Source organism: Hevea brasiliensis, chromosome 12 (assembly GCF_030052815.1).
Source record: "Hevea brasiliensis isolate MT/VB/25A 57/8 chromosome 12, ASM3005281v1, whole genome shotgun sequence".
NCBI classification, from domain to species: Eukaryota; Viridiplantae; Streptophyta; class Magnoliopsida; order Malpighiales; family Euphorbiaceae; genus Hevea; species Hevea brasiliensis.
The window spans coordinates 10007208-10019711 of NC_079504.1; the positions used below are offsets into that span (position 1 = coordinate 10007208).

A 12504-nucleotide genomic window follows, 5' to 3' on the forward strand; every position below is an offset into this window, starting at 1 on the left:
ATGAAGCCTAAGCATATTGCAGATGGATGTCACTGTGTAAAAGCAACTGCTTTTAGAACTGAAACATGAAACCAGGTGATTCCAGGAACCTGCACTTGTTAATGGGTCCTGCAGAAATCGGTTTTTAATCGTTACTTTTTCATTTTATTAATTATCCTAGAGGACCAGGCACCACTTTTAGGGCTGCTGGATGTATTAAAAACAAAGTCTTGTAGGAAATTATTATAGTATATCCAGAATAATTAATATGAATATGATCGATGCTTGGAACCTGGAAGGTGGCAATTGGGTTTGTATCTCTAAAATAAATACAAATTGGAAAAGTTGTCGATTAAAATTACATATTTATTATTTGGGCAAGATGATGACGAAGAAATTAATAATTAATTATGATTGTTCGTATTGGATCAACCACTGCCGTTAGCTAGCAAGATGACGAGTAATACTAATGATGATCATCATGAATGTACTTATTGATCAAACAAATTACAAAGTAAAATGGCTCTTGAATGGGAATTTCAGGAATTAAATCAAGATGACGAAAGAAAAATCATTTGGTCGATTATTAGGGAATATACTCCTATGGTATTATTCTAATAAAAATTAAGCCGTCAAATTAATCTTTGATTTTACTAATGAACCAAATACAATAATTCCACAACAATGATGAGATGATTACACTGCCTAGTGTCATCTCTTCATTTAAAAGTGCAAACTTGATTGCGATCAAAATAAGATTTTCTAAAACAATCCAAGATATTATGTTATCTGTCCCTTTGTGATTCAAAGGGGCAGTTCTTCTCTCAATATCTTTATATGTGACATGTTCCTTTTTATGTTTTCTTACCGGACCCTCATCATTGGACCTTGTGAGCTTGCCAGATTTTGTAAAGATTGACCCAATCCAAATTCTTCTCCATAGTGGGCTGGATTTTGCTCAAAATTGAAAACCCAAAATTATTTTATGCTGGGTTAGTAATGGCTTGAATGTTTCCACAATGTATATATATAAACCATTGCATGTTCAGACGTTTTAGCTCTGGAAGGAGCCAATACTTCTTTACAATAACCTTTCTATTATGTTATTTACATTTACTATGTCTGTGTCACAGAAAAGTTGGTTCTTTAATGCAGATATCGACTTTAATCTCGTCTTATGATCCCCGAAACTTCAACTAAGGGTGATGTTTTCAAATATTAATATTCCATCTCATCGTGATAATCATAATTAAGGATAAATTATTAATTAATTAATTAGAATATAAAGATAGTTTGCTAAGCATGCAAGAGTTCTTGGAGATCAACACCAAGGATATGGAACTTAGTGGGCTTGCAAACAGGGAATATTGGGGGATTAGTTTTGTCTTTGGAGGATTGCCAAGATATTGTTGCTTCTATTGATGGGGACGCTTCAAGACTTCAATCTAATACTCAATTCCGTCCTTTAGTTTCCATTCCTAGTCTTAGTATTTTTATATCTGATATTGAACTTATGATGACTCTCAGAAGTAAATAATGTCCATACAATTTCTGAAAGCAAGAAGCATTAAGCTCTACTTGTTCGTTACTTCTGTTGTCCCCTAAACACCAACAATTAGTAAGTGTGTGGCTTGCAACTTGTGTTAAATTGAAAGAGCATTTAAAAAAAAAAAATTATTAGGTATCCTCTGTGTCCATTTTACACCTGAATAAGTAAGGCTTCCTTAGCTTGGGGGATAAGGAATAAGGATTGAAGCCCCTTAACTTTTCCAGGCACTTGGACGAGGGTTAGCTCTGTAAATGTATAGAGCCTCTTACGTCCTTTCACGACTACTGATCCTTTCAGAGTTTGTGGCCATCCTTTTAACAGTGTTTTCTCCAATAATTAAATCTGAGTTCTTGGGAGCACAGTGGACTCATCACTATACCCAACACTTATTGATTAATTGAAGGACTAATTGTGAATCGCTTTCTCTAACTAAGAATTTCAAATAGTATATATATTATTAGTCTGTTGTGAGTCCCATGACCATAAAAATTTCTCGGTAATTATTCAAATAGCTAGAGTGCATGCAATTATGCAAAGCTCCTTGCCCCTCTATTAAACTGAATTCTGTCAAGGGCAACAATTTTCCGGACCAGGAAAAAATATATTTGACAAAGAAAATATTTTTGGGAAAATCAACCCATTTTCAAGAATTTTAAATTTACTAAAGTCTGAAAATTTATTTATTAAGAAAATATTTTTTATTTACTAATTTTATTAAACACTAAAAATATCAAATAAAAACTAAATAAAAAATATATATATATATATATATATATATATATTTTTTTTTTTTTTTTGCAGAAATTTTTTTTAAAACAAATGGAACTTAAATATTAGAAATTTGTAGGGGTGGCAATTTTGGACACGATACGAAAATATAGAGTTTGGGTTAGGCTTATTCGTGTTCGTATGTTAACTTATTTATGACATGGTTATAATCGTGTCGTGTCACAGGTTAACCCGCTAACTCGACTTGATACGCTTATGACACGATTTAATATTCGTGTCACGTGTTGACCCGTGACCCACTAATCCATTTGACACCCATGAATTTCATGTTAAATGGATCGTGTCGTATTGAATACACCTAATACAATTTAATATTAATCATGGTGTGTCGTATAACCCGTATGATAGAAGGGTTGTATTCATATATAAATTTTTGACACTATTTATTAATCGTGTCGTGTTCGTGTCGACCTTAATCGTATTCGTATAACGTATTGACACGATACTAACACGACCCATCAATCCGAATTGCCACCCCTAAAAATTTGTATAAAATTACTTACAGTCCAAAGTAAGGTATTATTGTCTAGTTTAATATAATTCAATGATTTAAAATATATCACTCATTTAATACATCTAAATTCGAGTCTCAAGTCTCGACTCTTCAATCCCCTGCTAAAAAAAGCAAGGCAATATTAGCAAACTATTGGAATCGAAAAAAAGGGAAAAAGATACTTTGAATTTTATAAAATTAAGTATTTTTGCATTATTTTTATTGTTACATTTTATTAGTTTGTTTAAATTTGTTTAACTGGGAGAGTGATAATTAATGGATTATAATTAAGAAAGTAATAAAAAAAACCCCTTGGATTCATTTTATATTTATAATAATTTTGCCTAAGTTGTTACATTCGCTAAAGTCAAAACCATAGTCTTTGGATTGATTACTCAACTTTTTGTGAACCTCCTAAGTCCTAATTAAGTATCCTTTGAAGAATTCGAGCTAGTTGATAATCCCTTCTATAGTATGGTCCTATAAGGTCATTGTCATATGTGGTACTGATAATTAAATTAACAACTGTTTGTTAAAAAAGTCAAGATAAAAAATATTTCAAAAATAATTAGAGATAATTTAATTAGTTTTTTTATTTTTTTAAAAATATAAAAAATATCCTATATATATGAGCCTCTTTATCTAATCATTTTTTAATTTTATTATTTTTATGGTGAAAAATTTTTGTAATCTTAAAAGAAAGAAGAGACCGTTAATATCCCACGTTAGTTCAGAATAGAAGTAATGTGTCTCTTATTAAACCTTGGACATTCCTCTTCCTTAAGTTAACTTTTGGAGTCAATTAGGCTTGGCGCATTGCTTAAGATAGTATTAGAGCATTCCCAACAAATATTTACGCCTCACGCCCCAAGTGTTTAATTATGAGTGTGAGAGGGTGTATTAATATCCCACATTATTTTATAATAGGGGTAATGTGCCCCTTATCAAACCTTAGACACCCTTATTCCTTGAGTTAGTTTTTAAAGATAAGTTAAACTCAGGCCATTTTTATAATAGGGATCTTGAATTAGAACCTCTTTATTATCTATTCTGAAATTTATTTTATACTAAATAGACGGTGCAAACTTTTATTTTATGAATATCGGATGGACTTGATCAAAACCAAAATGTTTGGAAGACAGGAAAGGAAGGAAAAATAAAGGAAAATAGAGAGATAGAGAGAAGAGAATAACAAATAAGGAAGAAAGAAATGGAGAGATAAAGTAATTATATCTCATTAATCTTCAATGCGTTTCAATACAGCCACAAGACTATTCATATTTCGTCATTACATTACTCCCTCTGCAGAACATCCTTATCCTCAACTCAATGATGAGAAGAAACAGCTCCCTAGCTAGTCCATTATGCACTACTTATTGATTTTCTATTTGTCTTGCTCTCGTAATTAAAGAATCTCTGCATGGTAACTTCAAGAAAGGCAATTTTGCTCAATTTTTTGTTGTGCTTTTCTTGCACAATCCTAGCATTACCATAAATTTACTTCTTTTCTTTCTCAGTTTCATCAACGCAACAAGACTCTAGCATTGTAGCAGCACTATCAATGATTATGGCAAATTTGAAAATGATAAACGGATATCAAATTGCTTATAGGTCCTGCACTTTCCCTTGCATCAATTTGCTCAAGAGATTCCGAAACTTTTTTTTTTTTAATTTTTATTCATCGTCATCCTTAACCCCAAAGTCAGTTTAATTGTTTCTTGGACTTGCTTATCCAATATATTCTTTGAATTCGCTTCATTCTTTTGATTCTTTTTTTGAGCAAATGAATCCTCATTATTTATTTGGATTTCTTCTTGGATTTGAGGATGACGTTCAGCATAATCTGGCCCTCAAAAACCAATATAGTTTAATAGGATAAGTGTGAATGTGTGATGCCTCCATTTTTTATTTATTTTTTTTAAACTATACCTAACTCTTCCTTTTTCATATATATATATATAGAAGGGTAATTTGTTCATAAATTTAAAATTATATAGAAATGGTTCATTTTACAGTGAGATAATGATTTTTTTTTACATATTAAAAATATTTATAAATATATTAAAACATAATATATTAAATAATAATATGAGCCACATATGTGATATCAACAATGTATAAAATTTGACTTCTATCTAAACAAATTTTAAATTAGCTTTTGTGTTATTCACCTAATGGTTGGTCAGTGTCCAATGGGACGTTGCGTGATCCAATTGAACAACCACACCCTCTTTTCAAAGCTGCTCAGCTGGTTCCAAAAGTAAACAGTACTTGTCCTTTTTCTCATTTCTTTGATTCTGTATGTATGTACAGCTGGTATAGCTTCCAAAACCCAAGTCGTCCAATAGATAAAACTCAATTCCATCTCAAACTCTCGCAATTCATGCAAAGTCAAAGTTGTTAATTTTATCCACCATCGATCTGTAATCAGCAATCACCATGCACATCCCTATCCCTCCATTTGGTTTGAGTATATATACAAGTGAAATGTAGTGCAGCAACCATCCAAAAGAAGGTTTAAAAAAAAAGGGAAGTTCAGTGGCATCCCTGTTGCATTTCTGTTCAATTTCAAATGAGAGGAGTACATGTTAACGCAGCAATAATTGGCGATAATTCCTATTCTTTTTGGAAAAACTTAACTAGCAATAAATTCGAACTTATCCAATATAGTCAAATCATTGAAAATTGTGGCCAGTACTACTTGTTCTCTTTACTGTTAATTCATCACGCCATTTAGTATAAACTATGCCCACATCAAGGGTTTCAAATGGTTTACTTTTTTACTATACAACGAAGCCATATTATTAAAGTGATGGTTACACAGGAAGAATAGGACAAAAGGGTAGCAAATTAAGAGTGAAACTGGAAAAAAGTAGTAACAGCCAGCTAGGGTTTGGATGCTGCTCAACAACTCCTTTCTTGAAGGAAGAGACTAGAAACAGAGATTGGTGTGCGTGGTAATATAATTTAGTGCTTCACAATCATAGTTCTTTAAGTAACGTCGACAACCCACATCGTTTTCAACCCAAGCATGCTTTGTTGCTTTATTTTTTGTCTCTTGTATCAGATTTTTTAGGTAAGAAAATAAGGATCAATGTTATCTATTTATATGTGTGATTGGAGAGAAGAGGTAAATTTAAATTTGGAAATGGAGAAGAGAGATCCAGAACTCAGATTGTTTGATAGCAGTGAAGAGCTGTCATCAGGACTTGCTGATTACGTTCATCAAATTTCTGAGTCTGCCATAAAAGAGAAAGGTTCATTCTCGCTTGTTCTTTCTGGAGGAGATGTTCCAAAACGCTTGGGGTACGTAATTTTTCTCAGAAACGCACATCGAACACTGTACATGGTGTTCTTTTTATATTGATATAATTTAGTTCTTTTTCGGTTTTTTTTCTTTTTTTTTTTAACCAATTTCTGTTTTGTTCTCAAATATGCATCCATCTAATAATGATGTGTGTGCAATGCAGGAAGCTAACAAGCTCAGCGTTCTTGAAAATGGTGGAATGGTCGAAATGGCATGTGTTTTGGGCTGAGGAGAACGTGGTTGCTAAGAGACACCCAGATAGCTTCTTCTGGCAAGCCAAAGAATATTTTCTGTCCAAGGTTCTCTCTCTCTCTCTCTCTCTCTCTCTCTCTCTCTCTCAAATGTCTATTTGCGTAGAATGTTTGGGCTCAATTTCTCTCTAGTTAAATGGAGTGTCACGGCAGCCATATCAGAATATATATGACTTCGGGATATTAATCACTTCGGCCAACCAAGTTTGAAAGTTATCTGCACAAATTCTTCTAACAATTAATTAAATGACCAAAATATAAATTCCAAACACAAAATCTAAACTCTTAACTGTTAGGGTGCGGGTAATATAACGATAACTATATATATGTACTGTATTTGTGAGATTCAGGTTCAACTCTCCCTTTCTCATATATATTATAAAATAAATAATTTATAATTAAATCTTTGAAGTATAGTAAAATTTATATATTAGCCTATGGTATGTTTTTCAAAATTTAATTCTTTTAATAAATTTGTTCTTACTGTTAATTGTTTTTCGATTTAAAACAATTTAGTCTTTAAAATTTCATTTTATTAGATATAGGGAATATTTTAATGATTAAATAAAATTATAGAAATTATTTTGTTAATAAAATAAAATTTTAATGACTAAATTATTTCAAATTGAAAAATAGTTAATGGTCAATTTAAACAAGAGAGACTAATTTATTAATAAAATTAAACTTTAAAGGTCAAATTATTATTTTTGCTATACTTTAAAGATTTAGGTTCTGTTTAGTTTACAAAAAATTGACCCATGAATGGGAATGATTCCCTTAATGGATATTTACAAACTCGTTTTTTTATTTTCATTTTCACAAACTAGGGAATCTGATTCCTACAACCAAAAGAATCATAATTTTCTTTTTCAATTTGTGAATTAAAACACAAGAATATGAATGATTATCTAAATACTCAATTATAATTATAATTATAATTATTATAATAATAAAAATATTTTATTATTAATTAAAAATTATAAGTATAATAATTGCAATAATAATTAAAATAATTAATTAAAATAAAAATAAAAATAAAGTAATTATAACAATAATTAAAATATAAAACCATTATTTTTATATTTTCATACAAATAATTAAAATTAAAAATTATAATTATAATTATAATTAATTATAGTTATAATATAATTAAAATAATCTTAATAATTAAAATAATTAATTAAAATAAAAATAAAATAATTATAACGATAATTAAAATATAAAATTATTATTTTTATATTTTTATATAAATAATTAAAATTAAATCACTGAAAAAATGTAATTTTTATATTTTCATATAATCAATTAAAATAAAAATTTTGAATATTTAAGGTAAAAGGATAAAATATATTATTTTTATTTTTACTCATAATTAAATAAAATTAAAAAATTATAATTATAGTTATAATTAATTAAATTAAAAAAATATAAAAATATTATTTTTATATTCTCCTATAATAATTAAAATTAAAAATATAAAAAAATAATTTTAAGTTTATTTTCATTTAGCACAGAATAAGTTTATTCCGATTGTATAGTTTATATATGCAAATCAAATACTTTGAGAAGAAATCTGACTCCGATTTTGTAGTAAACCAAATATAAGTTAAAATTTATTATTCCCTCTCCGATTCCTCTTGATTCCAATTCCAATACTGATACCGATTTCAATGTGCAAATCAAATGGACTTTTAATTATAAATTACCCTAAAAGAATATCAAAACTTGACATATAGGGCAATTTATAATTTAGTATAAAATTATAGTTTAATCTTTCCATTTCTTTATGGGAAACAAATTATTACCTAAAACATGTTTATGTTAATAAATTAATTTTTTTATTAAAATTTATCGTTAATGAGTTAAAAATTATTATAATCTAATCTATCATATTTCATTTTTTATAATAAATTAATATCTATAATTTTAATATTTATAATTCTTTAATTCCTATAATTTTAATATTTATAATAATTCAATCCTTTCATTTAAATTAATTGTTTTTATTATGGTTAATTACTGATAAATTTAACAAAGACATTCAGGAAATAAATTATTTCTCGTAAAAAAAAAAATAAAAGAGATTAAACTATAATTTTTTCATATTTTAAAACCTAAATTATAGGATACCATAATAAATATTACATACGTGAGATATGGTTTATTCTTGTTTTAATTACTCTTTCAGTTTTGAAATATTAGAGGTCAATATTATAACCCTCCTTCATGTTGGTCTGGTCTTTTCAGATCCGTGCTAATACATTTATAAAAAAAAATTAAAAAAAAAATCCACGATAATAGCCTCATATATCACTTTTTGATATACTATATGCTTTGAACTTAATAAAACAAATATATATACACTACAATAAATTTAAACTTTAATAACATGTCCCATATGTGGTTAAAATTTTTGTACAACCCTTTCGATGAATGCAAAATTTTAGTCTACTTCCATCAATCTCGTGGAGTGTAGATTTGGACCAACGTTGACCATTATTGTTTTTTTTTTTTCTTGCAGGTTCCTATACTTCCGGCTCACGTTTTCCCCGTGAGCCACGACGTACCGGGAGAATCTGCAGCCAGTAACTACGAGTTCTCCATCAGGCAACACGTTAGAAAACGGTCGGTCTCAGTTTCTCCATCAAGCGACTGCCCCAGATTTGACCTCATCCTTTTAAACTTTCCTCTTCCACGCCACCCTGTGCCTGGAGAGGAGTCCCAATGGGTTTCACTTGTCTCAATCGATGGGTCTAAAGAGAAAGTGATGCTCACGCTCCCCGTCATTAATGCTGCAGCCCACGTGGCCATTGTGGCCTCAGGGGCTGAAGTGGCCCCTGAGTTTTTGGATGTGATGATGGGTCAGAAGTCCATTGGGTCCAATCCGGCCCGTATGGTGTGGCCCATAGATGGCAAGCTGGTTTGGTTTGTAGATACCAGCGCTGCTTCTCTGTTTCTCCTTGGCAAAGGATGTGCTGCCACTTCAGGTTCCTAAAATAGACTAGATTGTGAATTCGTTTGACTGATTCCAGAAGCTGGACATTGTGATTATGGTTTTTCACTGCTTGATTATGTTACTGTTACGTTATTATTAAACTTATCTACTAATTAATGAGAATTATTAGCACCAGCATCACATACAAACAATGATATGTATTTCATCATACAAGATTTAGGCTTGATAAATGAGTGAGATATAACCCAATAAAGTTAGTCGGTAAAGATGAGATATAATTTTCTATTAATTAAGGTTCAAGTTCCGTGAAAGTACTGAATCGATGTGAAAGAGTAGACTCTTAAGATCTGTTAAGAAAAGATTTAGTCTCAATAATTGCTCAAGATGTATATGAGAAATGAGAATACCCTGATCAGAATAAGTTGGGAATATACAATTATTTTCTTGCTTTAATGGGCATGTAATGTGTGTGATATATGGCTTTCACCTGGAATAGGAAGTGCTCATTACACTCGTGGACGTATGCGCATGAGCATAGCAACAGAAAGTCACTACTTTTATGTGCTGCTTTGTGAAAATATACGTTAAGGCACGTAACAGATAATTGGCCACGATCTAACACTGCAAACTTCAGAAGACAAGAATTTCAAATTTGTGGGTGTTTGATCTAAATAAAGAAGTCTACACTCACCCTTTTTTCCCTGCAAATTTATTATCTTTGCCTCGCTAACAAGAAAATGGCAATCAAGCTGAAGAAATATGTTGTAGTTATATTTCTAGTACTTGCACTCATAGTTCATAATTCTGCTTTATCTCCATCAAAGGATAAGCTTAAGAAAAACCCAAAAAAAGATAAGCCTGCTCACGGCAGCAACAAAGCAGACGGTTCAAACCATGATGGAGGGTGGAAATACAATTGTGAGTGCGACTCAGCTCCTGATGGAAGTTGGAGTTACCACTGGGGCACAGGCTCGGGGCCTGATGGAAGCAGTTTCGGCTTTGGGTCAGGCTCAGGGCGAAGCCCTGATGGCGGGGGTGCGGGATTTGGCTTTGGTTTTGGCAGCTCAACTGGTTCTGGCGGTGGAAGCTCCGAGTCATATGGAGGTGGCACCGGTTATGGATTTGGAAGCGGTGATGGCGTTGGCAGCAATTCTGGTAATAAGGCTACAGGGAATAACATGTTCATACCTGGTGTTCAAGGTACCCCTAAGGCTCTTGACGTTGAAAATGATTCGGAAAAGAACTCCTGAAAATTACACTGATAAACCTAATGGGAATCGTTAATTTTATTAATTAATACGTATAGTTGAGTGTATATTTGTTTTTGTGTGTGTGAAGATTTTAGGCTTGATGCGATCGCATCAAGTTCATGTATTATGCTTTTCTGATTATTAATGAAGTTGATCAATTATATTATTAATCTATATTTTATATATAAGTATATGGAGGAAGGGGAAAAAAATGGAATTTTTCAAAAATATTTTTTATTGTTTATATTATTTATAATTATATAATTTTTTATTATTTAAATTAATTTTAAAATTATTATAAATTTAAAATTATTAGCCCACTCATATTTAATTTTTACCACAATTTAATAAATAAGTTAATATGTTTTAAATGAATAAGGCCAATCACAATAGAAAATATATAATAAAAAAACATATTAATAAATCATAATCTAAATACGTTTGCTAAGGTTTGGGAATTGTTCAATTAAATACGTTTTTTTTTTATCTGATTTTGGTTTTCTTTATTTTTAATACTCGATGCTTAGCAAAGGATTTTTCTTTTCAATTTATTTGACAAGCTTTCCTTACTTAAAACATTAGAAGTACCATTTATCATGATATAAATATAATATCTATTCAAATCATTAGACGTAGTCATTTAACAAGAGATTGCTTAATTAAGTATCTAAGCAAATCAAATTAGTAACCTCTCTTATCAAGTAGGCATTTACAATAACATCCATTTGTAGTCATTAATTTCTATTAATTTATTTATATAAAAAATATTGTAACGCTCCTCTTGGAATTAAATAATATTGTCCACTTTGATCTACTGGACCTTACGACTTTATCTCTTAAACTCCTTCTTTAAAGTCCAAAAGAGTGCTATCCAGGTTAGAGGTTGCTTATAAGGTTCTTCACTTTTCCCTACCTTTTTGATATGGGACTGGCTTCATTTCTATCCCTAATTGGATAAAGTCACCAACGAGCCTTGTCCTCTCCCAGATGATCGCTCTCAGATGAGATCTTTCTTTTCCACATGGGATGTCACAAATACTTACGGTTTTATATCTTTGCATGACGAATAGGTCATAGTTGAATTTTTAATCTTTTGTTCCTTCTTTTACATTTGATTGCTAGAGCAATCAATTTAAGGAACTTTCAAGTTCACGTGGAAAATATTTAAATTTATCTAAATTGAAGGTAATATTTACCATGATTAATTAACGATAGAATATGACACAACTTCTAATTTTTATATAGTTAGCATGAGATTCCTGTGGATGATAAATATTGTAACATTTTGTTTTACCAAACATTATAGAAGTCTTTATCTATCATAATTCTACCTTAATTTAATAAATAATATAAACATATTTGTCACGACCCAACCTATGGGCCGGACCGGCACTAGGACCTAGGCCAGCCTAAAGCCCCCGAGGCCCGTAGTAAGCCTAACTATTCACTTAACCCAACTCTAAGACCCATTTGGGCCCAATTTCAAGAAAACAACCAGATAGAGTCCGGCCATAAAATGGACCTTTCAACGGGGAGTTTTTGACTTACCCGACTTGTAAATACAATAAATACTCAATTGGGGAGCTCAGCTCACCCTCCACATACTCATCAGCATAAAAATAAATGGGAGCTCAGCTCCCTCATCCAATCCATCAAACATGCATAGAATATTAAGTTTACAGGTCCAAAATAATAATTTAGTTTACAGACCCATATCAAATAAACATTTACAACACATGCGAAAATTCTAAGATTTAACAAGTTTATACAAACGTTAATAATCGACCTGCGAGGAAGAAAGCAGGTTAATCTCAAAAATATCCTCCTGTGGCCTGAAAAAATATTGAACAGGAGTGAGCGTTCGACTCAGAGAGTAAAATATCAATTTTAACCATAATCTCTATAACTATCTAAAACTAATGCACCTCAG

General features: G+C 30.8%; 2 protein-coding genes across 2 annotated transcripts; both read left to right on the top strand.

The window, feature by feature from the left end:
• The first annotated feature begins 5324 nt into the window (after positions 1–5324).
• Positions 5325–9496, top strand: LOC110647018 (probable 6-phosphogluconolactonase 2). The gene is made up of 3 exons (XM_021800652.2): positions 5325–6116; positions 6281–6416; positions 8890–9496. The coding sequence occupies exons 1-3, from the start codon at positions 5905–5907 to the stop codon at positions 9361–9363; spliced, it is 822 nt and encodes a 273-aa protein (XP_021656344.2). The 5' UTR covers positions 5325–5904; the 3' UTR covers positions 9364–9496.
• Positions 9497–10061: 565 nt separating this feature from the next.
• On the top strand, positions 10062–10574 carry LOC110645815 (uncharacterized). The gene has a single exon (XM_021799071.2). The coding sequence runs from the start codon at positions 10062–10064 to the stop codon at positions 10572–10574; it is 513 nt and encodes a 170-aa protein (XP_021654763.2).
• The last annotated feature ends 1930 nt before the right edge of the window (positions 10575–12504 follow it).

Bases quoted from the DNA above. Each gene is read 5' to 3' on its own strand.
- LOC110647018 (XM_021800652.2), top strand. From the start codon at position 5,905: ATGTTATCTATTTATATGTGTGATTGGAGAGAAGAGGTAAATTTAAAT. The intron at 6,117-6,280 runs GTACGTAATTTT...TGTGCAATGCAG, and splicing joins GATGTTCCAAAACGCTTGGG to GAAGCTAACAAGCTCAGCGT. The intron at 6,417-8,889 runs GTTCTCTCTCTC...TTTTTCTTGCAG, and splicing joins AAGAATATTTTCTGTCCAAG to GTTCCTATACTTCCGGCTCA.
- LOC110645815 (XM_021799071.2), top strand. From the start codon at position 10,062: ATGGCAATCAAGCTGAAGAAATATGTTGTAGTTATATTTCTAGTACTT.